The sequence below is a fragment of the Lactuca saligna genome, chromosome 8 (genome assembly GCF_052625555.1).
Source record: "Lactuca saligna cultivar CGN05327 chromosome 8, ASM5262555v1, whole genome shotgun sequence".
Lineage (NCBI taxonomy): Eukaryota > Viridiplantae > Streptophyta > Magnoliopsida > Asterales > Asteraceae > Lactuca > Lactuca saligna.
In genome coordinates, this window is record NC_136424.1 from 52,064,123 (window position 1) to 52,092,090 (window position 27,968).

The 27,968-nt window shown below is 34.8% G+C and overlaps 2 protein-coding genes across 5 annotated transcripts; one reads left to right on the top strand and one right to left on the bottom strand.

Annotated features, from left to right (window-relative positions):
- The first annotated feature begins 692 nt into the window (after positions 1 to 692).
- LOC145009622 (uncharacterized) lies at positions 693 to 1,157 on the top strand. The gene has a single exon (XM_078968283.1). The coding sequence runs from the start codon at positions 693 to 695 to the stop codon at positions 1,155 to 1,157; it is 465 nt and encodes a 154-aa protein (XP_078824409.1).
- A 7,685-nt stretch (positions 1,158 to 8,842) lies between these two features.
- LOC145012411 (diacylglycerol kinase 1-like) lies at positions 8,843 to 25,777 on the bottom strand. 4 transcript variants are annotated; one of them, XM_078971216.1, is made up of 13 exons: positions 25,468 to 25,777; positions 18,041 to 18,111; positions 16,417 to 17,441; positions 12,148 to 12,333; positions 11,601 to 11,967; positions 11,275 to 11,530; positions 11,084 to 11,169; positions 10,898 to 10,984; positions 10,726 to 10,825; positions 10,540 to 10,642; positions 10,300 to 10,456; positions 9,539 to 9,673; positions 8,843 to 9,104 (listed from the first exon to the last, which is right to left on the bottom strand). In XM_078971216.1, exons 3-6 carry the CDS (start codon positions 16,486 to 16,488, stop codon positions 11,457 to 11,459), a joined length of 699 nt encoding a protein of 232 aa, XP_078827342.1. In that variant the 5' UTR covers positions 16,489 to 17,441; positions 18,041 to 18,111; positions 25,468 to 25,777; the 3' UTR covers positions 8,843 to 9,104; positions 9,539 to 9,673; positions 10,300 to 10,456; positions 10,540 to 10,642; positions 10,726 to 10,825; positions 10,898 to 10,984; positions 11,084 to 11,169; positions 11,275 to 11,456. The 4 variants fall into 4 exon arrangements, with proteins under 4 accessions (XP_078827342.1, XP_078827344.1, XP_078827341.1 ...); XM_078971218.1 differs by having other exon boundaries at positions 10,540 to 10,661; XM_078971215.1 differs by having other exon boundaries at positions 10,721 to 10,825.
- Positions 25,778 to 27,968: the final 2,191 nt, after the last annotated feature.

A 27,968-nucleotide genomic window follows, 5' to 3' on the forward strand; every position in this document is an offset into this window, starting at 1 on the left:
ATGAATTATTTGAACAACTAGCTTTGGTGGTTACTATCGTTTGTGGGTCTTGTAAGAGAAAATATATGATACGAGAGATGCAAAAAGAAAGAGTGGCATATGAAATTGGTATTGGTGAAATAGAAATAGGAAAAGGGTTGAATCAAGAGATTTCTCTTGTTCAAGTTGGAGATACTAGATGAGGTTCACATTTTAGAACAATTGTAAGTTTGGTAAATTTGTTTGCAGAAGTGGTTGTGGTACTTAAATATGTCAAAGAGGAGGGATCTACTTTATCTAACTGTAATCAAGCAAATGGTATTTTGTCATATTTCAAGATACTTGATTTCGTGTTTCTTTTATACTTGATGTTGAAAATTCTATATCTCACGGATACCTTGTCAAAACATCTTAAAAAAAAAGATCAAAATATTTTGGAAGCGACTTCGTTAGTAAAAGGTACATAGAAAGCATTGCTAGTTTTTAGAAAAGATGGTTTCCACAAATTTGGAAGAAGGCATGTGCTTTTTGTGAAAAACATAATATTGGAACTGTGGATATATCGAGATATTATGTTACCCCACGCAAGCGTAGGACCAATAAGACTAATTAACATCATTTTGAAGTTGTGATTTTTAACACAATTTGAGATATGCAAATTCAAGAATTTGAGGATAGATTTAGTGAACTTGGCACGGGAGTTGATGAAGAACATGGCGGCATTGAGTCCTTGTGACTCATTTTCTAGTTTTGATAAAACAAAGTTGTTAAAGCGAAGCGAGATATACAAAAACGATTTTGACGATTCAGAAAGGGTGCAACTTAATGGACAACTTGATATCTATTATCACTCTTTGCTCCATGATGCGAGATTTTTCAACTTGAAGGGAATTGTAGACCTCTCTCGTTTGTTGGTGGAAATCGGGAAGCACCTCTCTTTTCCTTTGGTTTATAAATTATTAAAACTAGCTTTGGTTTTGCTCGTCGTAACAACAACCATTGAAAGGTGTTTTTCTACAATGAAGTTCTTGAAGACCGATTTGCGTAATAGAATATGTGATGATTTTATGAATGGTGCTTTGATTTGTAGTGTAGAAAAGGAAGCACTAGAGAATGTTAAGACTGAAAATGCAATTACTCGCTTTCGTAAAATGAAAGATCGAAGAGGTGAACTTTAAAATGTAATTTTGTTATGGAAGTTGAACTTTATATCTAATAAATTACGGTTTTTATTTTTTTCCTTATTGTATATTACACAAAAAAAAATTGTGATACCCCTCAAGTTTGACCCTGCATCCGCCACTGCTGAGGCCCCACTAAGGTCCACCATGGAAATGTTGTTCGGTTTTGTGGTTGGTATATATTTAAAAACCGGACCACATGCAGAAATTTTTTGGATTTTAAAAAAATTAAAAACCATATTTTCGTTTCGGTTTCGATTTATATAATTTTTTTTGTTATCGATTTGGTTTTACTCTAACCCTATATGGTATATTGCTCAAGTAAAAGAGTTTGTAACATCCTAGCAAAAACCAATGCCTGTTCAAGATAAAGATCACCCCCAAGAATAACAAATACCACTCCAAATTGTAAACCAAGCACACACAACATGATACAAAACAAGAAACAAAGAAATATAAATTCCTACGCTAGAAAAATCAAACTCACCACTAAGATAAGAATAAATGAAGCTATTGCAATAACACACGGAACCCCAACCCCATCCCCTCACAAGCGTAAATGGAACGACACCAAGAGAACGCCAAACTCACCTGAAATAAGAACCTGGAAACTTGTTAAGGTATGCTTGTATGGTCAAAGTCAAGTATGACTTTCTTGCACTATTTGTTAATGTCACTTTTATCTACATCCCTACTTAATTAGCTTTCTTTACTATGTAACTATTTTTTAGGGCTAGCTAGGTTTTGCTAGTTTATAATAAAATTTATTGTTGAATAAACTAATGAAGAGAATATATACTATAAATGTGAATTAAAAAAAATTTCGTTGAAGAAAATATTGTATATTTTGAAATGATCTAAAAATGAAATTATGGTATTTTAATCGGACAAAGATAATAATAGGTAGCTTAGTGTGTAAGACTAAATACCGGAAAATACCAACTACTTGGTGAACTTAAGTGATCCATTGATTTTGATAAAGAATTATTGTCTTCCAACGTTTTCAACACTTCCAAATTAAGCATGATGATCTCATATTCTCATGCGTACGTATGAACTATGTTATTTGCATTAACAAACGAGGAAACCACAGATCCAAGAAATTGCCGACAAACAAAATATACATGTCTTTAAACCGTGAAAAAAAGGTGCGTATTGCTCAAGTTTAGGCTGCCCGCTGCCCGTCGCCACTCTTCACATAATTTCAAAGTCAAGTAAAATGAGCACTACTATATGTCTATATATATTAAGCAGATTAAGAAAACCATCATGCTCACACCGCAACTACAAAGTCAATCATGTAAATAGTATATTTTCAACAGTTGAATACTTACGTCGTTCTTATTCAGCTACCCCTCACTCCAAAACCACATATGGTCCACATGCTATGTCTATATATATATATATATATATATACAACGACCCACACAAAAAATATCATTCATCAGTACTTTTCGCAAAATGGGTTTCAGGCATCGTGCGTTTTTGCTCATTGTTGTAATGATAATCGTGTTATTGGTTATAAGAACCAGTGCAACAAGAGTTGCGAAGGGAGATAAAGTATTCTCTAGTAACCAGGGATTGTGGAATAGCAGGCTACCAAGGGGGCCTGTGCCACCTTCTGGTCCATCTCCTTGCCATAATATGCTTGGTCCTTATAAACAAAGCCAAGTTGTTTCTCCTCAAGATCAATTTATAATTTGTCCATGATATAGATACGTTTGTAGTGTTCTCCTAGATAGAAATGTTCTTTCTTTCTTTTATTCATACTTACATGTAAGTCAATGTACAAGAACTCGTCATTTCGAGTTATATTACTCTTAATTTGGTTGCAAACCGTAGTTATATAGAAATTGATTATATTCTTTCATCTACATTAATTAGTCTTTTTCTTTTCCTCTTAAGTAGTTTATGTTGGTTTATTATTGTGTTTTGTGTTGATTATTCTTGATATTATTCTTTCATAAATTGACAGGCAAACTAGGATACTAGTTTTTAATGTTATTCTAATTTGGTAGGTAAAATAAATATATATTTTTCATACCGGTTTGAGATGTGCTTAATTATGCTATTCAAATTAAGCATGCTGGGTTTTGACAACGACCAATCTTGATTCTCATATATGTTTCAACTGACCACATATTTGTCCTTATATATGGGTTCTAAAACACTAAAATTGTTGATCAATAATTCAATTATATCCACTAGCCGATGTTAATGAAAGAAAAGAACACTAGACATCCACACCGGTGCAAGTCTAACAATAATTCAATTGTATCACGTCAGTTTTTGCAGTTATATCTTAAAACCATCCCAGCATCATAGACTTATTTACCAAGTCCTTACTTAATCCTTTTGTCAAGTGAGAAACTAGATTTTGTTTAAACACACTCATAATTTATTCCATGAACAATCAACTTACATACTATATGGTGTGTATAAGACCCAAAGATCGTGACTTTCTATTATACACTTGACTATCAGACTTTCTTCCTCGCTAGATCGGTTTCCACCAACAACATATCGATTTGCGACATTGTATTTAACATGTTATGTCTCATCCACTGGATCATTATCCATAAGATACAGATGCACATACGTTGAAACATGTTGAATAATCTTCTTTAACCGCTTCAAATCACCCTCACTAGTTATGTATATAACATAATTCAATGTAGGGTGCTAGAAAGACACACTGGTCTATCTTCCAAACCTGTCATTTCTTGGACTAATTTTTATAAATCAAGCAAACATATATCTACGGGAATTTCAACACTAAAGTTTTGACAAATGGTTTAACTTATATCAATTCCCCATTTTATTATTGTCATGAAAAAAAAACACAAATAACAATTAAATATTCATCTAGAATGTTTGAACTCATGGTATCTCAATCAAAAAGGGTGAGGTGCAAAGAATTGCTAGTGAAATCAAAAGAAAAAACCTAGTACAAATTTTGCTCTAAAAATCAGACAATTGGTTAATGAAAATTTATTTACAAAACAATATTCTTATAAGATAACATCCTCTAAAATGTACGGATTTTTAAATTATGGATTTTGATTTTCGCAGTATGGTTTCTAATTTTCGCAGTCAACATGACAAGACAATACATGTTTTTCAAAAAAATCGCAAATGACGTCATTTTTCACAGTTAATAGCCAAATTTCACAGTCAACATCGTCATTTTAATTTTTCAAAAAAAAATCGCAGATAACATGTATTTTTGCAGATGGTCATCTATGAAAACAAAGACTATTTTGATAATTTTTTATTTTTGTTGTAAAAACTTTGAAAAGATGGCTATTATGGTCATTTTCTATTTTAAATATATAACTATTAATGAAGGACACTCTATAGCAATAATGTGCATATTTGTTTTGTTGGCACTTTTTGGTATTACAATTTCCCAATTAACATACTTTCAAGGTTCATCATAGAGTCGATGGCAATACTTTTCAGATTCAATGCCATGATTTTCATTTGCGAAGTATTCAAAGGGTTGTATTTGTCTAAGTAATTATTGCATTTGAAATTGATTTTGTGATGCGTTCAATAAGTTAGGCGACTTAGCATCTATTTGTAGTTGTTTAGAAATATCAAAAAATTGAAAGATCAAAGGGTACTAAATTATTATCTTTATTTGATATTTGATTATGGAAGATGTGGTAACTCAAAAACACTATATATATATATATATATATATATATATATATATATATATATATATATATATATATATATATAGAGAGAGAGAGAGAGAGAGAGAGAGAGAGAGAGAGAGAGAGATGTGAGTTCAATTGAGAAAATAAAAAATGTTCAGAATGGGGGAATCATTCTCAGCCACTCATTTAATCTAAGCATAAAAAGACACGGTGACAAACTTGTAAATATGTTAATAACCTTCAATCTCAAATACGTAATTATAGAGAATTCGATAACAGTTCGTTCATCATCAAAATTTTTCCTCCAACCTTCAATAATCATCCAAATTTCTTCAACAAAACTGGAATTTCTTCGTTGTTCATGAAAAATAGAATCGGAGTTCTGGACTCGCAGTCATAGTCGACATTGAATGACTCAGAATCAATATTCACATGTTCCCAATCGGATGTTCGGAAATCAAAATCAAAATGAGAAATCGATCAGACATAAGATGTCGCATTTGAAGTCGAAATCGGAAGTATATGATGATTTGGAATTGATAACTTGATGTTTTTAACATTTTTAAAATAGTTAACTTGTATGCACTCCAACTGTTTGATGAAATGCATAAACTAAATTACCACGTTATATTCACATATGAATATGTTTTCTCACATGAATCAATATATGATTAATAACAAATATGCAAGTCTGTATGTTATTCATATGTGAATAACATATAAAAATTATATATATTTGTCAAAATACATTCAAATATTCATAAGTGGATATATTCACAAGTGAATATACCTTGTAATATTCATATGTGAATATACTGTGTAATATTCATAAGTGAATATATCATCTAATATTCACAAGTGAATATGATATGTAATATTCATAAGTGAATATATCATCTAATATTCACAAGTGAATATAATATGTAATATTAACATGTGATATACCATCTAATACTATGTAATATTCATATATGAAATATCATTTAATATTCAGATGTGAATATACCATCTAATATTCACAAGTGAATACATTATGTTAATATTCACAAGTGAATGCATCGTCCAATATTAAAATATGAATATACTATGTTTATTATATGCTATATTCATATATGAATGATACTTAAATTGTAAAAAAAAAAATCATACTTTTTATTCATAAGTGAATAACGAATGTACTGTAATAAAACCTAATACATTTTTATTCACTTATGAATAACGATAGCTGAAAATATAAAAAAAAATTATTTTATTTTAAACCTATATCAATATGGATGTCTATTTGTAGAGAATAAAAAATCATGAATTTTGGTATATTTAAAATCATTTTTTGATAAAAATAGCTTCTAAAAATTAAAAAAAAAAAAAAAAAAAAAACTATGTTTTTGTATATATTAAGGTAATGATTAGCATTATTTAAGGAAATATGTTTTGTTGGAAAACACATGTGCATTCCTTTCCCATTTCTGCGGATACATTGGATGTGGCAAAAATAAATGATTGGCTGAGAATGATTCCCTCATTCTCAATTTTTTTTTCTCAATTGAACCCTCCTCTTTCTGTCTGTCTCTCTCTCTCTCTCTCTCTCTATATATATATATATATATATATATATATATATATATATATATATATATATATATATATATATATATATATATATATATATATAGGGCCTTTCCAACTTTTTTACTACTCGGGGCGAGATAATAAAATTATGTTCTTATGTGTACTGTACAATAACAAAAACATATATATAAAAAATATAATAAAAAATGCAGTAATTTTTATAATCAAACAAATAATACAAACAAAACATACATAAATAACCTAAAACACTGTCTTCGTGTATTTTTTGAAGCAATAGTCAATAATTTGTAAAAAATCACTTTCAATACTTAAAATTGTCAAGGGTGGGTTTAGTTGCGGAAAAATGAGCCGTTTTCCGGAAAAATTTTCCAAGAAAAATGAGAATTTTGAAAACGCGTTTAGTTCGTCTATTTTTCTAAATTTTTCACGGAAAATGAAAATTTTCCGTTTTCTAAAATTACAAAGAAGTTGGAAATTTTTAGAAAACTGATAATCATTGTTTTCCACATTTTTCTAATTCCAAAATTTTTCTATAAACACACACCCACTCTACCCCATCCACCTCTACCTACCCCCCACACACACCCACCCGTACACACACACACACACACCAACCCACAAACACACACACACATACATACCCACTCACACACACACACACACACCAACCCACACACACACATACATACATACCCACTCACCCACACCCACCCACAAACACACACACATACATACATACATAACCACACACACACCGACCCGTACCCACCCACAAACACACACACACACACACCCACCCGCACACACATACACATATATATCCACCCACACACACCCACCCACAAACACACACACACACATACACATACATACCCATCCACACACACACACCCACAAACACACACACCCACAAACACAAACACATACATACCCACCCCCACACACACACCAACCCACAAACACACACACATACCAACCCACCCATACACACACACACCAACCCACACATACCCACCCACACCCACCCACCCACAAACACACACACACATACATACATACCCCCACAAACACACACTCGCACCCCCACCCACCCAACACCATCACGACAATCACCGACCTACCATCACCACCACCACCACCACTAACCCGTCACTAGCACCACCACCACCGCTGCCGCCTGTCATCACCACCACTGACACAATTGCCACCGCCACCGCCACCACCATCGCCTGTCATCACCACCACCGCTGCCGACCGACTACCGTCACCGCCCGCACCCACACCTTACCACCGCTACCGTTTTTTAAAAATGAAAACCGATAGAAAAAACACATTTTCTAATTTTCTAAAACTGAAAATAAAAAATGAATAAGTTTAACTAAACGCGTTTTCTAAATTTTTCAATGAAAAATGAAAACGGAAAACGAAAATCGAAAAGGGAAAACAAAAAACGGAAAATGAAAAGTGTTTTTCCGTAACTAAACGCAACCTAATCCTTTCAATGTTTTTTGACTCATGGTGTTTTGGAGATACAATTTCAAAAGCTTCAATTTTGAAAAACTTCTTTCCGCGGAAGCAACTGTAACCGACACTGTCAACAATATCTTATAAGCAACCAACACATTAGGGAACATATACATTCTTCTTGCATACTCCATTATTTGAATAGATGTCCAAGGACTTTCACTTTTGTAAGCTTGACCCGACAACGTTTTTTGCAAAATTTGTAACTCAATGAATAAACCATCTCCATCAATATTATAATCTTCACTATTTTTCAAATTGGACTCACGATTTAAATAATATTTTTTTTAATTCATCATCATCTAAAGATACTAATTTGGAACCATAAAAAAAATCAAATATATATTCAAAATATTGCATTTGTTCAAATATACTTTTCAATTGAACAAGAGCCATATCTACAAAAATAATAAAATAATCTCTTTTAAATGCTTCTTGAGAAGATTGATGTTCTCTCACTACTAGAAAAAAGGCCTTTTACGACGCTCATTGCGCGTCGTAAAACGCTCAGACGACGCGCAAATGCGTGTCAAGGAAGGCCCTGTCATAAAGAGAGACAACGCGCTTTTGCGCGTCGTCTATAGACGACACGCATTTACGACGCGCATTTATAACGTGCATTTACGACGCGCGGTTACGACACGCAATGCGTATCAAGGAAGGCCCTATCATAAAGGAAAACGATACGCATTCGCGTGTCGTAACCTTACGACGCGCGTGTTAATGACACGCAATGCGTATCAAGAAAGCCTCTGTCAAGAAAGGCCATGTCATAAATGAAGATGACACGCATGTTTGCGTATCATAATTTTAAATGTTAAAAAAAAATTATTTTTTATAGATTTACTAATTTTCAAATTAAATTTGCATTTAATGCCTCACAATATAAAATAAAATATCATATACAAAAAATATAATCCATTTCATAAAATTTAATGTCTTACAATTATATTTCTTACAATATATAAATTTACATGTAAAAACATCTCTACAGTCTACATGTTTCATGCTTGATTTCCATCTTTTATCGTTTTTAAAAACAAAAGTTCTAACAAGAAACCTTCTTTTAGTAATGCAAGTGATGCTCTTGATAAGCTGATATTCTTAAGTGTAACGGATCCCTCATTACTTGGAGATGCTGGTGAGCTTGAAATCCAAATTAAACCTGATCCAGAAAAAGGGACAATCACAATATCATAAGATTACTTACTTTTCTTCATTCTTGAATCTTTCCTCATAAAATACAACTCTACAAGAGATTTATAAACCTTTTTTTACCCTTATTGTAGAGACACTGGTATTCGAATGACCAAAGAAGAACTAATAGACTGCCTTGGAACCATTTCTCAAAGTGGTACTTTACCTTCTTTCATATAAATCATTAGCAAATATGTACTACATTACATTAATTGGTTAATTTTATAAAATGTTGAATCTTTTTGTTTAGGAGAACAAGGATCTTGGAAATGATAACAGTTTAATTGGTCAGTTGTTTTTTACACTCTCTGGCACTGCAGTAGAAAAGATGTATTTTTTTTTTATACCAAGTGGCTCTCAGTCTCACTTTACAAATTTTCATGTTTTGGGAAAACAAAATACCTGAGTAGGACCCTTAAATATTGAGTCATCAACTGCAATTGAAGGTTTCTTGATGAAAGCCCTAATTTTATTAAAGAGGAAGAGGCGACTAATCCGTAAATGGAAGCCTTTGGATTAGCTAGTCATCCAGTTTCTCTGAAAAATAGAACACCACACTATTATTAATATTATATATTTTAGGTGCCAATACAAGTGAAAAAATTCTTGGCACATAGTGATGGGATGAAGGTTGTTGAATCTGCAAAGGTTTCATTCGAGGGTTCTCCAAATGGTTTAATTTTTAAAGAACTTGACCGGTATAAACTATAAACAGTTAAACACACCCATATTTCATCTTTTTTTTTAATTATATAAACAAACTTTTTTTTTAAAATTATACAGACCAAGTGGAGAGCCTTGTATTGAAACCAAGGAGTTTAATCTTGTAAGAAACATGCTTATTACTGCTGTTGAAGAACGTTATAGAGATGTTGGTATTTTTTTCTTACTTTTTGTCTTAACCCATTAAGTCATTTCCTCCAGATCAAGTGCTTAACCCATTAAGTGTTGTTTTTCACACAGCACAATGGAGGGACAAGCTTACTCAATTCCGATCAAAGAAGAACCGGGCATAAAAGGTAGTGAATTCCTCTTTATTTATTTTGCAAACATATAATTAAAAAAAAAAACATTTGAGTAACAATGTTCAACTATATATATATCATGTGATGCAGGAGGATCAAATCTGTAAATAATTGATCGAAGAAATGATATGAACTCACGTCTTTTCGTCCCCATGTGTAGCAACGTCCATCGACATATCAATATCCAATGCCACACAATGATTAGATGTTGCATAAAATGTTCAAGAACATTATAAACTTAGGGATTTTAACAGGGCAAATGTAGGTCTTCTTCAGGAGCTCTTTTCATCCATTCCTGTAATTTATTTACACATGTGCTATTATAAATAATTCTGATTACAAAGTCAAACACATGTAAAGAAAAGTCAAAAGTAATACCTAAATGGTGTAGCCAGTGATTTTTTCAACAGAAAATGCAGTTCCATACCATGGCTCTATTAGCTCAGTATGTCCATCAAAGTTTGTTGACTCCCAAATGTTTCTGGAACCAGAAGGGCATACTGAGAAATCATATAAATTTAGCCAGCACTAACAAACTCATTGATAGATGATACGCTACCTTACATTGTTTGGTGTGATCTCACTTAGTGCAGACTGAATAACTTCAGGGGGAAAAAGTGGAAGGTAAAGATGATCCAACTAGCCAATCTTTTGAAGGGTATAACTGCAATGTTGTTCAAAATCAAAATGATTATTCAAATAAGTAAAGCAAAAATATGATAAAAAGTGCAAATACCTGCATATTTGATGAAAATTTCACAACATAATCAATTAGAGGAATCTTGTCCTGATAATGGAAAGTCATCTCACAGATTGCAGAAAGCTATATGGATCATATAACAAAATAACATCATTTGATTTTATTTTTAAAAAAAAAGAGTATGAACATGATATGATAATATTTTCTAGTATTTTCAGGTACCTCATCATAGATCCACTTGCAAACACCATATCACTGCAAGAGTGTAATGTATTTGAAAAGGAGCCTAATTATATGTTCAGCATTTGCTGGTGTTTTCATGAAACATATATTACAAATGATGTCAGTATCTAAATAATCATGAAAGAAATGAACACACACACAGAGAGAAACAGAAGACTGGAAACACTAACCATGTCCAACATCAGTTAATTCAATAACCACTTTAAAGAAAGAGAACTCCACAGTCCAGTTTGATTCACCAGCAGACAAGCTTGTTGCCCAACCCAATTTCTTCAAGACATAGAAGAGGGATCCTTCTCCTTCATGACCAATTAAGTGTCCAAGATACCTACTTGGCCCTTCCATGTAATGATCAATGCCATGTGTCATTGGCCATGTGATTCTCAGCTTGTGACCACGTTTTACAGGAACAATTTTCACAATAACCTAATGAATAAATGCAACAAGACAATAAATGAAAGCAATTAAGCGTACAAATGAAAGCAATTATGCGTACCAAGATAATTATTCATAAATTTTGGGGCACGAAGAGGTCGACCCCTATGATTAGCAATAGAAATCTTCCACCTATCAAGAACAGTAACTGCAGCATGCTCCATGTGTTGCAACATCATACAAAGTCCTCCTTGTTTCTCTACAGACCCCAAACCACCACCCCAATTCAAAACCCTAGCCAAGTCACTCCCAATTCCAACAGGTAGAATGGCTATAGGAGGGGGTGAAACGTAACTTTGCTTCTCAATTGCATCCAATACCCACCCTGCTGTCCCATCTCCTCCACATACAAGAATTTTGGAATGAGCTACTCTTCTGAATAGATAAAGACCAACTTCTGGCCCTTCTGTTGAACTCAACTCAAATATCTACAAAAAGTTTCATCAAGATTTTAGAAATTTTGGTCAAAAGATAAATCAAGAACATATTTAGCTAAAATATCAACCTAATTTGACAAATTCATATGAATTGTTGAACAGATAAAGTGATTGATGCACCTTGGAGAACATATTTAGCTCTAACATCGAGAATATAAGTAGAAATTTTACCTGCAATGAGTAGCAAACTGTCATTCTCTTCAGTTGCAGCTCCTCCAGGAATGGATACGCTTTGGCGAGAACACTCAACCATGGATGAACATCAGCTCCCCAATCATCCGGTACTAAATTGAAATCTGAAAACCTCGGTTTCCCCTTCAAGGTTTTGGTTCGCTTCTTATTTAGATCCATACTTTGCTGGAAATTTTCAATTAATGATTCAACTCATTTCAATAAGATTCGAAGCTAAAATCTTCATATTTCAGAACTAGAATTCAACGAAATTCACTGCCGAGATTTCTCCAAAAACTTCAATCAATCGTGGAACTGATTTCGGTTCAAGACTAACCGACAAAAACTTCAATCAATCGTGGAGGCAGTTTTAGGAGTTTGACATTATGGGAGGTGGGAACGTATTCGCAGGGGAAGGTGGAGGGATAACAATCATTCCGAAGCTTGATCGGTACTGGGAGAGGGGATGCATCAGGTGCAAGATACGCACGCATCATGCATCAAGACCTAGGGCTTGTAAGTACAACAAAAAAATCATGAGAAACCTTCATCGTCGAAAAGAAATATTGTAGATGGAAGTATTGAAACCCACATCAGGAGCTGACGACTAAAGCTATTAATAGATAGTATTAACAGAGGGTGAGTCAGAAAATGACATCAACGGAGGTGAAGGGAACGCATAAAGAAACCCCTATGAGAGAGAAAGCAAGAGTCGATTTGAAGCAACCGACAAATGAAATTGAAAGGTAGAGGCGCTACACTCTTTTTTTTGTTCGTGTCACCACACATCTACATAGAGAAATCGAGAACCCCTACGGGTTTGATCAGTTCAAAAGACGGGATCAGAGATTTGGTGATATTACGATTTTGTTGTGGGAGAAAAGAGGATTGATGATGATATTAGGGTTTTTTTGTGTATTAGAGAGAGAGAGAGAGAGAGAGAGACTAAGAGAGAGAGAGAAAAAAAAGAACGATGGAAATAAGGTAGAGAAGAACAATGGCGGCCTTTCAAACTTTTGGGATTTTCGTTTCCCCCCGCTGCAAAAGAGGAGAAAGCGCCTTTCATTCAAAAAATATAAAGCGACATTTCTAAACGACGCCCATTTTTAAGTAAGTGCCCTCCGTGTTTTTAATTTTTTTTGTTGGACATTAATTCTAGGGCGCGTACAAAAGCGTATCGTTTATCCTTCAAATTTTAGAAGAGATGACATTATTTTAAGGGTACATGCTTTTGCGTATCGTAAATCACCGCGTGTCATTGTTTGCGCGTCATTAAAGGGTTTTTTTCTAGTAGTGTCTTTTGGTATTTGGAATTTCATCAAATTGTTTTTTCTTTTAGAATTGCGTTTTTGAGTAAATTCGGGTTTAACTTTAACACTATTTGCTATTTCTTTTGCTTCACTAATAACAAAGTCAAACCCATTTTCCCTATATCCTTCAAAATAATTAATTAATCCCTCTAAATTTTTTACAGCAACATCAAGAAGCATTTCTTTGGATTGTAACTTTTTACTTACCAAATTAATTTTGTACAAAATTTCATACCATATAACTAAGCTTAAAATGAATTCAAAACTAGAAAATTCACCATTTACTAGTGAATCAGCATCTCTACACACTTGTCTATTATCACTTATATTAGATAATTTTTTAAAACTTTTCTTATTTGAGAAATTGTGTTTTTATTGCTTTAACACATTAAATATGATTTTCCCAACGAGTAGCTGATAATGATTTAAGTGTTAGATCATCTATAAACTCAAGTAAAATACTTCATCTTTTTGTTGAATTAGAAAAAAACATTATAAATTGTTTGACATGTACCAAAAAAGTTTTTGCTTTTTGGCAAGAATTTGTCATATCACACAGAACTAAATTTAAACTATAACATCTACAAGGCATATAAAAAGCTCTATTATTTACATCAAACAACCGTTTTTGAACACCTTGGTGTTTACCTTTCATATTCGCCCCATTATTATACCCTTGACCACGAACATAATTAATATCCAAATCAAGAGATTTTAGGGCATCTTGTATAACATTAAAAAGACCTAGACTGGATGTATCTTCTACAACTAAAAATTGTAAAAAAAAAAAAGTCTTCTACTTTTAACGGAACACTTTCCAAATCTACACATCTTATAATCAAAGTCATTTGTTCTTGGTGACTTGTATCTAGAGTGCAATCAAGAATAATAGAAAAATATTTTTCATTTTTGATTTTTTTAATAATTGCACTTTTTTACTTCGGATGCTAACATTTCAATTAATTCATTTTGAATTTTATGACTAAGATAATGATTATGTGTTTCTTTGTCTTTAATCATTCGAAAATGTTATTTCATTACTGGATCCCACTCCGCAATCGATTCAATTACACTTAAAAAATTGCCATTTGAGTTTTCATAAATTTTTTCATTTGTACCATGAAAAGCCAAGTTATTTTTTGCTAAACATTTTACAATAGAAATAATTATAACTATAACTTCTTTCCAATGTTCGGCATCTTTTTTTTTATTTTATAATTTCTTGAATTTCTTTGTCAATTGTTTCGTTTTTGTAACACCCACAGTTTGGAAAGCCAAGAAAAGAAAGAAAACCCCAATTTTAAGGGGAGACTCGGCGAGTCTGAGCGGGATCCGGGTTGAGGAGTAAGCGACCGACTCGGCGAGTCGGCCAAGGTGACTCGGCGAGTCTGGTCTGAGCGAGGAAAACTCTAAATCCGGGACTTTGAGCCTATTTAAAAGTCTCATTCTCTCCCCTAGGGTTCCTTTACTGCCTCTTTAACACAGAACACTAAACCCTAGCCGTCATAATCGTTTTTGGAGCAAGATCTACCCTTGGTGAAGCTTTTTGGAGCTTGAGAAAGAAGATAGTCATAGTGGAGCAAGAAGGGGGCCTCGGATCCAGAGTTGGTGGAGCATTTCTAAGCATTTAAAGGTAATAAATCGTTACCTTCCCTCTTTTGTTTAATAGATTAACCTTGGCTATGAGATTTGGGGCTTTTATGCCATGCTTAAGAACTATTTCGAGTTAGAAGCCCAGGTCTGAAGTTGCTACTTCAGATCTGAGTGTATCTTGGCCTAGAAAGTCATAAAGCATTTGTTCTTGGGTTGATAGTAAAGCCTCCTTGTCTTAAACCCTAGTTTGGATTGTTTTAAGCCTAGATCTCTTTATCTACACGTAAAGTTTGCCACTTTACGTGAGGGATAGGCCTCAGAAGTATGGATCTATGAGTTGGAAGCCCTGTTTGGCTCGAAAAGCCACTGCATGGATTAAGGACTGAATAGACTCGGCGAGTCCTTTGAGTGGACTCAGCGAGTAGTATGAAGATGGAAGCGAACTCGACGAGTTGGATGAACAACTCGACGAGTCTGTTGAAGATTTCCTTGGACTCAGCGAGTCTGTTCTTGGACTCGGCGAGTCAAGTTGCGAAACCCCAAACCCTTCGAGTCAAGGCTCAGATTAGTGAGTTGAGTGGGGACTCAGTGAGTTGGACAGGATAGAACTCGGATATCAGTGAACTCGGCGAGTCAGTAGGCTGACTCGGCGAGTAGGGTCAACATGGAAGGTTGACTTTGGCCAGCACTTTGACTTGGATCAGATTTGAGTTAGTTGACTTTTAGAGGACTGTCAGGCTAAGTGTCGCTTTGTTATTGGTAGCTCGGAGAGTTAGAGGAGCAGCGTTTCAGATGGTGGTTGGTTAGCAGTCCGAGGGTTATCAGTAGAATTCAGCAGTTCAGGTGAGTTTCCTTCCAGTAGGAACGGGTCTAAGGCCACAATGTTGGCCCGTTCAGTTAGCAGTAGCTTTCGGACTTCGGTCCGAGGCAGTAGTCAGTATGTTTGATGCCTTCGTGGCTCAGACATGATTTATGTGTTATGTGTTATGTGTTCCGGGCTACGGCCCGATGCAGTATGCAGTATATGCCCGAAGCAGTATGCAGTATATGTGTTCATGCTAGTTGATATGTTATGCTATGCTATGTTCAGTCAGTTTCCGGACTTCGGTCTGATGTAGGGGACAAGGTCCCAGTCAGTTTCCGGGCTTCGGTCCGATGCAAGGGGCAAGGCCCAGTTAGTCTGGACTTCGGTCCGATGCAGGGGACAAGGTCCCAGTCAGTTTCCGGGCTTCGGTCCGATGCAGTGGGCAAGGCCCCAGTTAGTCCGGACCTCGGTCCGCTGCAGTGGGCAAGGCCCAGTATGTGCTTTATGTATTATTGTATGGTATGTGGTAGTTTGGGGGAGCTCACTAAGCTTCGTGCTTACAGTTTCAGTTTTTGGTTTCAGGTACTCAGTTTTCAAAAGAGGAGCTCGAAGAGGTTGCAGTGCACACACCATAATCAGCTAGCCTGGGATGTTTTACTCTGATAATAAGTTTGTATTTCGAATTAATGCTATGAAATTATGTTATGACTTATGATACGGTTTTTATAAATATGGTTTTGGTAACGTTTTAAAAAGAAAATTTTAGTTGTGATATTAGGGACGCTACAGTTTTTATTTAACCTAATTCGTGTTTCAGTCCATATTCTTAAATTAATCATATGGTTAGAACTATTTTCATGTTTTTTTAATGTTTCACTAAGATGCTTCCAATCTTTAATTCCTTCGGTTGCCAAATTACTTTTAGTTCGAATTGTTTTAAAAAGCTTACAACAAAAACAAAAAAATCTTATCAAGCTCTTTTGAATACACAAACTATTTTCTATCATAAAAATCACCATTTTTAATTTACAAGTAAAAAAAATCACATGAAAAATGTCCACCAAATGAATCTTTTGGAAAAATCGTATTGGCATCAATTTCTCTCTTAGGTCATTTTTCTATTAGTAAATCTTTCATTTTTTAATCTAAATCACCCCATACTTTAGGATCAAAAATATTAAAGTCACTTGGTTTACCTTTATCAACAAAATCATTGTTTTCAAAATCATTAGGAATTTCAACCGAATCATTGTTTGCAAAATCATTAGGAATTTCAACCGAATCATTGGAAGCACTAGGTGGGTTATTAATTGGATCATTAGAATTATTTTTATTACCATTTTGATTCGTAACTAAAAATTTATTCAAAGACCCTCTTAATTGATTAGCCTCTTCTTGTTCTTTTTTCTTTCATTTTCTATTTTGAGCACATGATGGTTGCTTTCGGAGAAGCATATTAAAAACTCAACAAATGTAGTTATAAAAGCTAAGCAAAGAAAGATATAACCTGACCAAATTGTATGAAATAAGGCTTCTACAGTTCTGCTACTTCTAGTCTTTAGTCAACAATGTCAAAAATATAGCTCCTGCTTCACATTACATAAATAATAACAAAAGAAGTTAAACAACAATTATTGAACAATGAACACAAAACAGATTTCAAATTAAATTCACCAAATCTGATTGTTGAATGTTGAAACAATGGAGAAATTTGAATTGTATTTGATTTTGTAGGCCAAACTTGGACAACACAGTAATAATTAATGTAAATCAGATTCAATTTCTGAAAAACTGAAACTAAAATATCAAATAGAAACTCTTAGAGAAGCAATAAACCAGATTTTTTCTAAACCATAAAAAAACTTAAATAAACATAGATTTCAAATTTTAACTTACCTAAATATACTTTAATGATTTCTAAAACAACAAAATCAAATATAAACACAAACAGAAGACAAATTTGATTTCCTGTAATGAAACAGAGACGAAATCAGGTCAACATATTTTTAAATAACCAACAATCAAATCAGATGAATAAGAAATAGAGCAGATTTTAGAAACAAACTTACAAAAAAAATATGAACTTTGGAGAATAAATCAGATATATGCAACATAAATCACTAAATCAGATTTCTAAAACAATCAAAGGAACCTAAATAAACAAAAATTTCAAGTTAAAACTTACCCAAATATGATTTGATGATTCCTGAAACAACAATGTCACGTACAAATACAAGAGAGGAGAAATTTGACTTTCTGTAATGAAATAGATAAGAAATTAGGTCACCCGTTTCTAAAATAGACAACTATAAACGAAGCAGATGACTAAGAAATCAAACAGATTGAATAAACTAACCCAAATCACTATTGTCTAACTTTTAAAATAACCAAATCGGATTAAATCAACTATCAGATTAAATCGGTTGCGTTTGAAGACTAAACTGAGAATCGGTATGTAAACTCAATTCGATTGGAAGGAAACAAAAGAAAAACTTGTTCTTCCTTTTTATACGGGAGACACATTGATTTTTCCCATCAAATCCGATGCCAACGGGATTCTAGGCAGTATACACTAAACGTTTGGTTTTTCCATGAGCACGAAACGTTTGGCAATTGGCGCACCTTCTTTCTTTCTCCCACCGCCGCTCGCTTTCTTTCTCTCATCGTCCGTATGCAAATTTTCATTATGGGCTAAGTTTTTGGGCCGATTTTATATATATATATATATATATATACTATATATATGCAGCTGAACTTCTTTGATGCCCCCAATTATTTGTTACCCTGGCCCTAAGTCGCCAATGTATTGGGCCAGGCTTATATATATATATATATATATATATATATATATATATATATATATATATATATATATATATAAAATGTTCAAATAAGAACAAAAAAATTAGGAACCATTTAAGAACCATTCTATTATTTTTTATCTATTTAACGTTAACACTAAAAAACACACAAACATTTATTTTGTTAAAATCATATCTATCTTTTAAATTTGGAAATCCTTTCCAACTCTCCCACCATCTTTGAATAACACACAATCGTTACCACCGTCAACACCTTCCACCGCCTGCATCACCCCCACCGATACCACCGCCTCCGGCAGCATCATCGCTTCTCAAAGAATGCCTTTACCTCTTTCGACCACTGTTGTTCTACCGCCCTCTTCACTATTCTCGACATTTAGATCTGCGGCTTTCCAACAGCCTCCAAATCTTTGATTTTCCATCAGCCTTTAGATCTGTGATTTTCCCGCGGCCTCTGTATTTGCGAATTTCCTACCATTATTGCAGTAGATCTTCCAAATCTGTGATTTCCCAACCATAACTATCTCCTCCAACATCTCTTGCTTTTTCTCCGCGAAGACTACGACCACCAGCACCTCCTCGTATCAAATATCGCCACCGCCGTCGTCGTCGGTACATGATGTATCTAACTCTGTTTATATGTGCAAAGGCAAATATTTTTTATCATTTGCTTGGATGGAGAGTATTATTGGTTTGCAATGGAGCTGTGCAGTATAAGCAAATGTTATAGTCTTTTCACTTATTTACATTTAATTTAAGGGGCTTTCTATATTTACCCCCCATCTTTTCCAATTCCACCCCTGCTCATTTGATTTTTTGTCTTTTGTTGTTTTTTTTTTTTTTTTTTTTTTTGAACGGCAGAACTTTATTAAAAACAAAAACTAGCCAGGGGCTAGAAAAATTACATCAAAGAAGTAGCAAGAGAGGGGGGTATGAAGTCACTCGGTCCAACGTAAGTTTACCCTACTATATCTATTAGAAATCCAAAAAAATGATTTCTCAACCACATCATAAAAAATACCCGACTTTTTGGGTAAAGTTGTCCCAAAAACAGACGCATTCCGGAAATTCCATAAACACCAGAAAGACATAATAATAACCGAATCAAACGCCTTTCGTTGACCTCTACTCAAATTGACCCCATCCGACTATTTGATTAAGGACTGCACCGAGATGTGCGATGGAAAAGATAAACCCCACCATATAGCAACCCTACCCCAAATATCCCGTTAGTCGCAGCAACTAGCAAAAAGATGCTCAATAGTCTCGACTGCAACTATGCAAATTGGGTACATGATAGAAGGGACCATAACACCTCTATTCGATAACCTCTCCCTCGTAGGAATACAATAAAGCTGAATCCTCCATAGTAGAATATTAAGCTTAATAGGGACCCAATTATTCCATCTAGTACCCCTGTCATCCGAAGTAACTAGAGCACTATCCAATGCAAATCTAACTGACGAAACAGAAAAAGAATCAGAACTATCAAGCGTCCACCCCAATCTATCCGGAACCTTTTGAAGTTGAACACCCTCCACCACTTCCAAAAAAGAAAGCCATTGAGATTCTTCAATTCCACCTCTAGGCATACGTCTAAGGACATCAGTGTTCCACACCATTAAAAAACGATCCCTGACATTAGCTTATTTGTTCATATCCAACGCAAAGACACGATGAAAGCAAATTGAAAGAGAATTGCCATGCCAGTTATCATGCCAAAAGGAAGTATACGCCCCATCCCCAACTCTTATAGGAGCTAGGTTATGGAAATCAAATCCCCTATCCTTGAGATTATTTACAATCGTTGTAATACCATTCCAAGGACCTTTCCACTGTCTCCTTGGAATCAAAGAATTATTATTATCCCCCAAACCATATATACTTTTGACGACCCTCACCCATAATAAATTTAGTTTATGAATAAACCTCCACTTCCAACGTAATAATAAAGCCTTATTAAAGGCAAAAAGACTTCCAATTCCCAAACCACCAACTTCTTTCAGGGCCATAATTTTATCCCACCTAACCCAATGCATACGACGATCATCCAAATCAGCACCCCAAAAAAACACTGATCTCAATCTCTCTAACTCCTTTATCACTGTAAGAGGAATCGGATAAATGGACATTAAATAACTAGCAACCGAACCCAAGACAGCTTTAACTAGAGTCATACGCTCCCCATAAGAAAGACACTTGGCTTTCCAAGTCGCCAATCATTTCCGGAAAGAATCAACAACAGGAGCCCAGGAATCAATTCTAGCCATATTCTGACCAACGGGAACCCCTAAGTGTGAAAACGGAAAGCAGCCCGAGGAACACCCCATGCAATTAGCCATAAAAGACACTTGATTAGCCGTGACTCCCACTCCATACAACTTGCTTTTAAGAATATTGATTTTCAGACCCGAAGCTAGAAAGAAACATCTAAGAATACGTACAATATGAAGTGCATTCTCCTGATTCCAATCTGTCACGAGAACTACATCATCAACATATAAAAGGTGGGAAATAGAAATTCCCCCAATCTTGATTCCCCTATAAGCATTAACTATATGGGCCCTAGTAATAGCCACATGCAAACCCTCCATGGCCAAGACAAAAAGAAAAGGAGATAGGGGATCCCCCTGTCTCAGACCTCTAAGCATTTGAAATTCCTGGGATGGAGAACCATTCACCAGGACGGAGACTGTAGCAGAAGACAGCATCTCCAAAACCCAATTACACCACAAAGAGCTAAACCCCATAATTCACATGATTTCAAGAAAATAATCCCATGAAACCGAATCATAAGCTTTTTCAGAATCCACTTTGAATATCAAAACCGGATTCTTAGAAGCTTTATTCCATGCTACAATTTCATTGAGAAGAAACGGACCATCCAAAATCTGTCTGCCTTTTATGAAAGTCGATTGCTCCACACTAACCAAGCTATCAATAACCTCGGCCAATCTATTTGCAAGAAGTTTACCAATAATCTTATATTGGCAACCAATCAAACTAATAGGTCTATAGTCTTTTACAACCTTTGGGTCTCTAATTTTTAGGATCATAGTGAAAAAGGAAGCATTACATCCCTTTGGAATAGACGAATGCGTATGAAAATGTGACACCATGTCAAAAATGTCATCCTGAACAATATCCCAATACCGCTTTATAAACACAAAAGTGAAGCCATCAGGACCTGGAGCTTTTGAAGATCTGAAATCCCACACTGCCTTTTTTATTTCTTCTCTAGAAAACGGAGCATGAAGAAACTGGATTTGATCAGACGACAGATGTGAAAACTGGGATTCTTGAGTTCGGGGCCGAGAACCCTCCTGCTTAGAAAAGAGAGTTTGAAAATGACCACGAAATTCCACCTTCACCGTATTAGGATCATCAATCCAGCACCCATCCTTCAAAACACCTCTAATAGCCATTTGTCTTCTCTTATTATTTATAACCCCATGAAAATAACTCGAGTTTTCATCACCTTTGATGCCCCATTTGATTTTCGCCTTTTGGGCTAACTCCAAACTTGTAACATGGTCTAGCTCTGTGATATTCCTAAGAATATTAACTCGCTGCTCCCGTAAGGAGGCATTCCCCTATCCGTCATGAGAGAAGAATCAATTGATTCTAACATTGTTTGGAGTTCCATGCGTTTAGAACCCATTTTGGCCCTAGAAGATGTGTTCCAAATATGAATATTTGCTTTAAGTAGTTGAAGCTTCTTTTTTAAATTTAACCGAAGGATGCGAAACCTTGGTTAAATTCTGATCTTGGGACTACGAATTTCTGACAACATCATCGAACCCTTCGAATTGGAACCAAGAATAGAAGATACGGAAGGGAGTAGGCCCATAATCAACTCTATGCTCCGAAAGTAAAATAGGTCTATGATCCGGAGTATACTTCTCCAAAACCATACCTGTCAAATGGGGAAAAGCATCCAAAATACCCCGAGAAGTTAAAAATCTATCCAACTTACTAAATTTTGAACCCCGCTTGTCACTCCATGTAAAACGAGGACCACCAAGAGGAACATTGAATAAACCCGCCTGCTTAATAAAATTGTTGAAACTCCTGGCTGTATTAGAGTGAAACATAGAACCAAATCTTTCCGAATCATCGGGAACCTCATTAAAATCACCCATCAAGACATAGTCACCTTGGAAAGAATTAATAAGCTGGATTTATCCCATAGAAGACGCTTGGAATCAGCCCCTCGCGGAGCGTAAACCACAATAAACATGACCGGAAGACCCGAAGAAGCCCATATCGCCTCGATAGCCGTAAAAGAATCCGAGATATGGGAGTATTTAAAAGAGACAAAATCCAAATCCTAAAGAAGAAGAATGTCACCCGAAGCTCCACGAGAAGGAGAGAAAGCGTAGGAAAAAGAATTATTCCCCCCAAAAGACCGAGCCATACAAACATCAATAACTTCCATCTTCGTTTCTTGAATAGCCAACAAATTCACCTTATTTTTAAGACACAAGTTCCGAACCTAAGTCCGTTTATGTATACAACCCGCTCCTTGAATATTGATGGAGAGACAATTCATCTCAACATTATTTTATCTCCGGCCCCTTCAACAATTTCTTTTACCCGATCATAACATCCCTCCAAATCGTATCCCATTGCCTTTCCCATCTCCATTGTTTTTTAGATCTCACTTAAGAAAGACCCTTTATTATACGAAGCATCCGAACAACCAGCCAAGCTGTTACTATTAGAAAATCCTGGAGGATGAGTTAAATTATCTTCTGAATCAACAATACCCGATAACCTTCCAAAACCACCCGAAAACCAATTGGTGCATCATTAGTTTTCACATTTAATTCTTGATTAGGTTCATGGAGCCGGGATTCCAAAACTGAAGGCAAAGAAGGAGCTGGAGCTGCTACTGGGTTGCCATGCTTAACCGAACCACCTGCTAGGATGGAATCATTGATCACCTACCGGGTTGTCTTTTTTTTTTTTTTTTTTTTTTAAATTATTTTTTAATTTATTATTATTATTATAATTATATTATTATTATTATTATTATTATTATTATTATTATATTTCAACATTATTATTATTTTAAATTTCGTACAAAATTTTAACATTCGGACTACATTATAAATTCGAACGGCTATATAAAATCGATTTTAAAATATTTTTATATTTTAATATTAATATTATTATTATAAATTTGGAACAACATTTTATGAATCAGATATTATAAATTCGAACGCCTGCATTACCCCCACCAATACCACTACCACCGGCAACATTATCGCTTCTGAAAGAATGCCTTCACCTCTTTCGATCGTCGTTGTTCTACTGCCCTCTTCACTATTCTTGACGTTCAGATCCAAGTTTGTGATTTTCAAACCATCACGATCTCCTCCAACACCTCTTGCTTCTTCTCTGCGAAGACTACGACCACCAGCACCTCCTCGTATCAGATATCGCCACCGCCGTCGTCGTCGGTACATGATGTATCTAACTCTGTTTATATATGCAACGCTAAATATTTTTTTTATCATTTGACTTGATAGATAATTTTATTGGTTTGTAATGGAGCTCTGCAATATAAGCAAATGATATAGTCTTTCACTTATTTACATTTAATTTAAGGGGTTTTTTATATGTTTTTTTTTTTTGAACCGGCAAATCTTATGTACTTCTAAGCTAACAACACCTATTCCACCTATGTCCACGACGAGACTTGAACCCTCGACCTCAAAGAGTAAGGGCACCACCTGATACCGCTGGGCTACAAGCCCTTTGGTGGGTTTTTTATATGTACCCCCATCTTTTCCAATTCCACCCAGCTTTTGGTATAAATTTGCCAATAGACTATTACTTCCATGCTTTTGGTATAAAATAAGGGATCTATTTGAAACTGTGATCTGCAAAATAAGGGATCCATCACATTTTGGGTTTTCCATATTATAAGAGAAATCGTAAGACTAATTTGCCAATAGACTATTACTTCCATGCTTTTGGTATAAATTTGGGGCTAAAATTTATAAAGCTGTGTAACGATAGATACCTGAAGTATGAATTTATACGAACACATTGAATGGCATGGGAAAAAAACGGCCATCAACCCTACATCAGAAGAGGATAAAAACGTAAGGAGACCAAGATGAGGCTAAACGAACCTAAAGAAGAAACTACTAATTCCTACAATAAGAAAAGAAACACCAGTTTGAATTGTGATATAAATATGTGACATGAACCTTTCTTACTTTTAAAAAGTGTTTAAATTGCTATATAAATACGTAACGGAAACCTTTCTTACTTCTGTATCCTTCCAAAAATTATCAGCTATGCTCAAAACAAAAGTTTTGTTTTGCTACACATCTACTCATGCCCATCATGGTGTTATTCAATGGATGAGAAATCAGAGAAGCAAGTTGATACGGAGTGAAGAATTTCGGGCTGAAGCGTACCTCATTCAGATTGTCGGGTATGCAGGAGGTTGGATTTAAAAATTGAACAAAAAAGGATTTATTTATAATATTAATTGAATCAAACATTTCATCAAACACGTGGTGTGCTAAACCAAAGAACTACCCACGAAGAGGTAAAATAAAATCAAAATAGAATCAAATAAGTAGTTTTTGGAGGGGATAACACCCAAATAAAACATGATAGCAGTTTCTGGAAGCGATAACACCCAAATAAAACATGATATATAACTAATGAAATGGAGAAGGGATTAGGTAGGTGACAAAACGCCGTCAGCTTCAAATGGAAGCAACAGAAGCACCGTCGACGGTGACACAGGTAGAAGAAGGAGAGTTACCGAAAACTCCTTCTCTGAGGAGACTGCGAGCTACCCAACGCTCAATCGAGGAAGTGGGAAGCGAAAGGCTTACATCATCTGAAGAACAAACTGAATTCCCCCAACCCCGACTCCGATCCCGACTCAGAGTCAATATCGGAAGCCAATCGATCGTCGTCTTCATCGGCTACTGTCATTTCTTTCTGGACCGACAATAGCGACACATCTGCTGCCTTTTCTCTCTCTCTCTCTGGCTTTGTGACACGAAGGTTACCTAAGGCGGTGGGTTTATGGAGAGAACGGAGAAAATGGCACACGTGGGATACATTAAGATATGCCACGAAAAAGTAAGTCCATTAAAATTACAATATATAGATTTATCCTATTAATAAATTAAAAAAGTGGCAGACAAACAAAAATACTTTAATGGATTAACAAAGTGACACAAATAAAAATAGAGGGACTGGGAATGTAATTTACGGGACCAAAACTAAAAAAAAATCCAGCCAATAACTGGAAAATAAGAGGAAAGAACTGTTAAAAATTTTCACATCTTTAATAATAATAATAATAATAATAATAATAATGATAATAATAATAATAATAACTAGAAAGTTTACCCTCGCTACGCGGGGGCCAGAAGCTTTCAATGATGTTTTCGAATCGACAAACATGATAGACGTAGAAAGTGCAATGATGAAAAGCCCAGGCTTTGCGCCGGACCGTTTTTTTTCATGCTTTTACGAAAAAAATGTAAAATTTTTTACTGTAAGGACCCGAAGTGTCAAAATGGCTAAAGAATTAAAGAGGTAGGAGTTAGCAACTTTTTCGAAAACGGATCAAAGTTGTCTAACCATTAAAGTTTTGTGACCAAACTTTAAATATTAAAAGGTTCTTAAAAAGTGTAAAATTATTGATTGCAAGGACCAAAAGTGTCAAAATGATCAAAGAATGAGGAGCAAAGTTGCCAAAAAGTTTGAGAATATAACTATGAATATATAAATCTTTTTAAATGTTATTTTCGTCATTTCTTTTATTAAAAAAAAAATTACCGCTTTATTAAATATACATGAAATATTCTAATAGAATATTATACTGTAAATATTCAAATCAAAATTTTAGAATGTTAGAATATTCTACTAGAATATTAAAATATTCTATTAGAATATTGCGAAAAATTCTAACAGAATATTAGAATATTCTAACAAATCTAAAAATTCAAGTAAAATATTAAAATATTCTAACATATCTACATATTTTAGTAGAATATTAGAATAGTTATTTGGGATGTAATTAACTTGGGTGTCCTCTAGCTAATAATGAGGTGTCTTCTTAAGGATTTTCCATATTTTTGATTTTTTTTTTTTTTGTTTTAACTGGGCCGAGAATGGGGCAAGGAAAAAAGGAATGAGATAGTTTGGGCCCTTTCTTGAGCTAGTTCGAATTCATGAGGCCCAAAATAAAAAAATTTCGACCTATTAGGACCTTATGAGAGTTCACGGCCCAAAGAAGTCCATGATTATAGTTTACGGCCCATTAGGTCTTATGAAACCATTTATGGCGCATCCTGTATAGGGGCACCCTGGCCATGTAGGGCGAATCAATGACTTCGGACTCCGCGTCCGAGTCATATGTGTCGCTGCCAGAATCCTCCTCCTCATCTGAGTCAGCTACCGGTTCTGTCAATCCTCCTATAGGCTCTTCCTCTGGTTTTTCCTCTGGCTCCAACCATCCACCATTCCCCTGGTTGGGGAAATAGGGATCTCTAGGATGGTGAAATATAGCCACAGTATCTTCACGAGGGGTGAGAGACGTGTAAGAAGAGTATGTATATAGTGTTCCCAAAATAATTTTATAGTATTTTAATTGTTTAAGTTTAAGTTCCTTAGAGTTCTTGGATACGAGGTAAGCTTCTAGATCCATTTCTCGCCATGATTACTCCCAAACACATGTTGGTCATATTTTAAATAAATATAGTTGATCATGCTATATTTATTTCCAATATGACTACATAATTGTCCAAGTTTAATCAAAGTGTTCAATTTACTCCAAAGACTTTTAGTGTTATTGTTTTATTGCATACTTAAGTATCATCTTATTCAGAGGGTTTTAGTCCCATTGTATTTATAGTTGCATATCCAGTATGATTAGATATGCCAGTTCACTATAAACAATGCTCTGATATCAATCTGTCACCCCCCGAACCAGACGGTGGAAACTTCCGGGGGCTTGCGCATGACTTCATCATTGTAGTATTATCACATAGTATATAATTGAAACAAAACATCATCATCATCACACATGTAATAATACAACATACATTGTTTAAATCGAGTATTGTGTTTGAATATTAAATGCCAAAATGATTAAGGTGTGATGAAACAAAATATAGCAAAACATCCGTTAGAATATTCCTCTAAGCGAGTCGTTATAACCATACTAATTAATGACAATTTCGCCTGTCTTGGCGTTGTTAAACGCCAATGGAAAATATAACAAGGTTTTCGTCACCCTAGACTGGT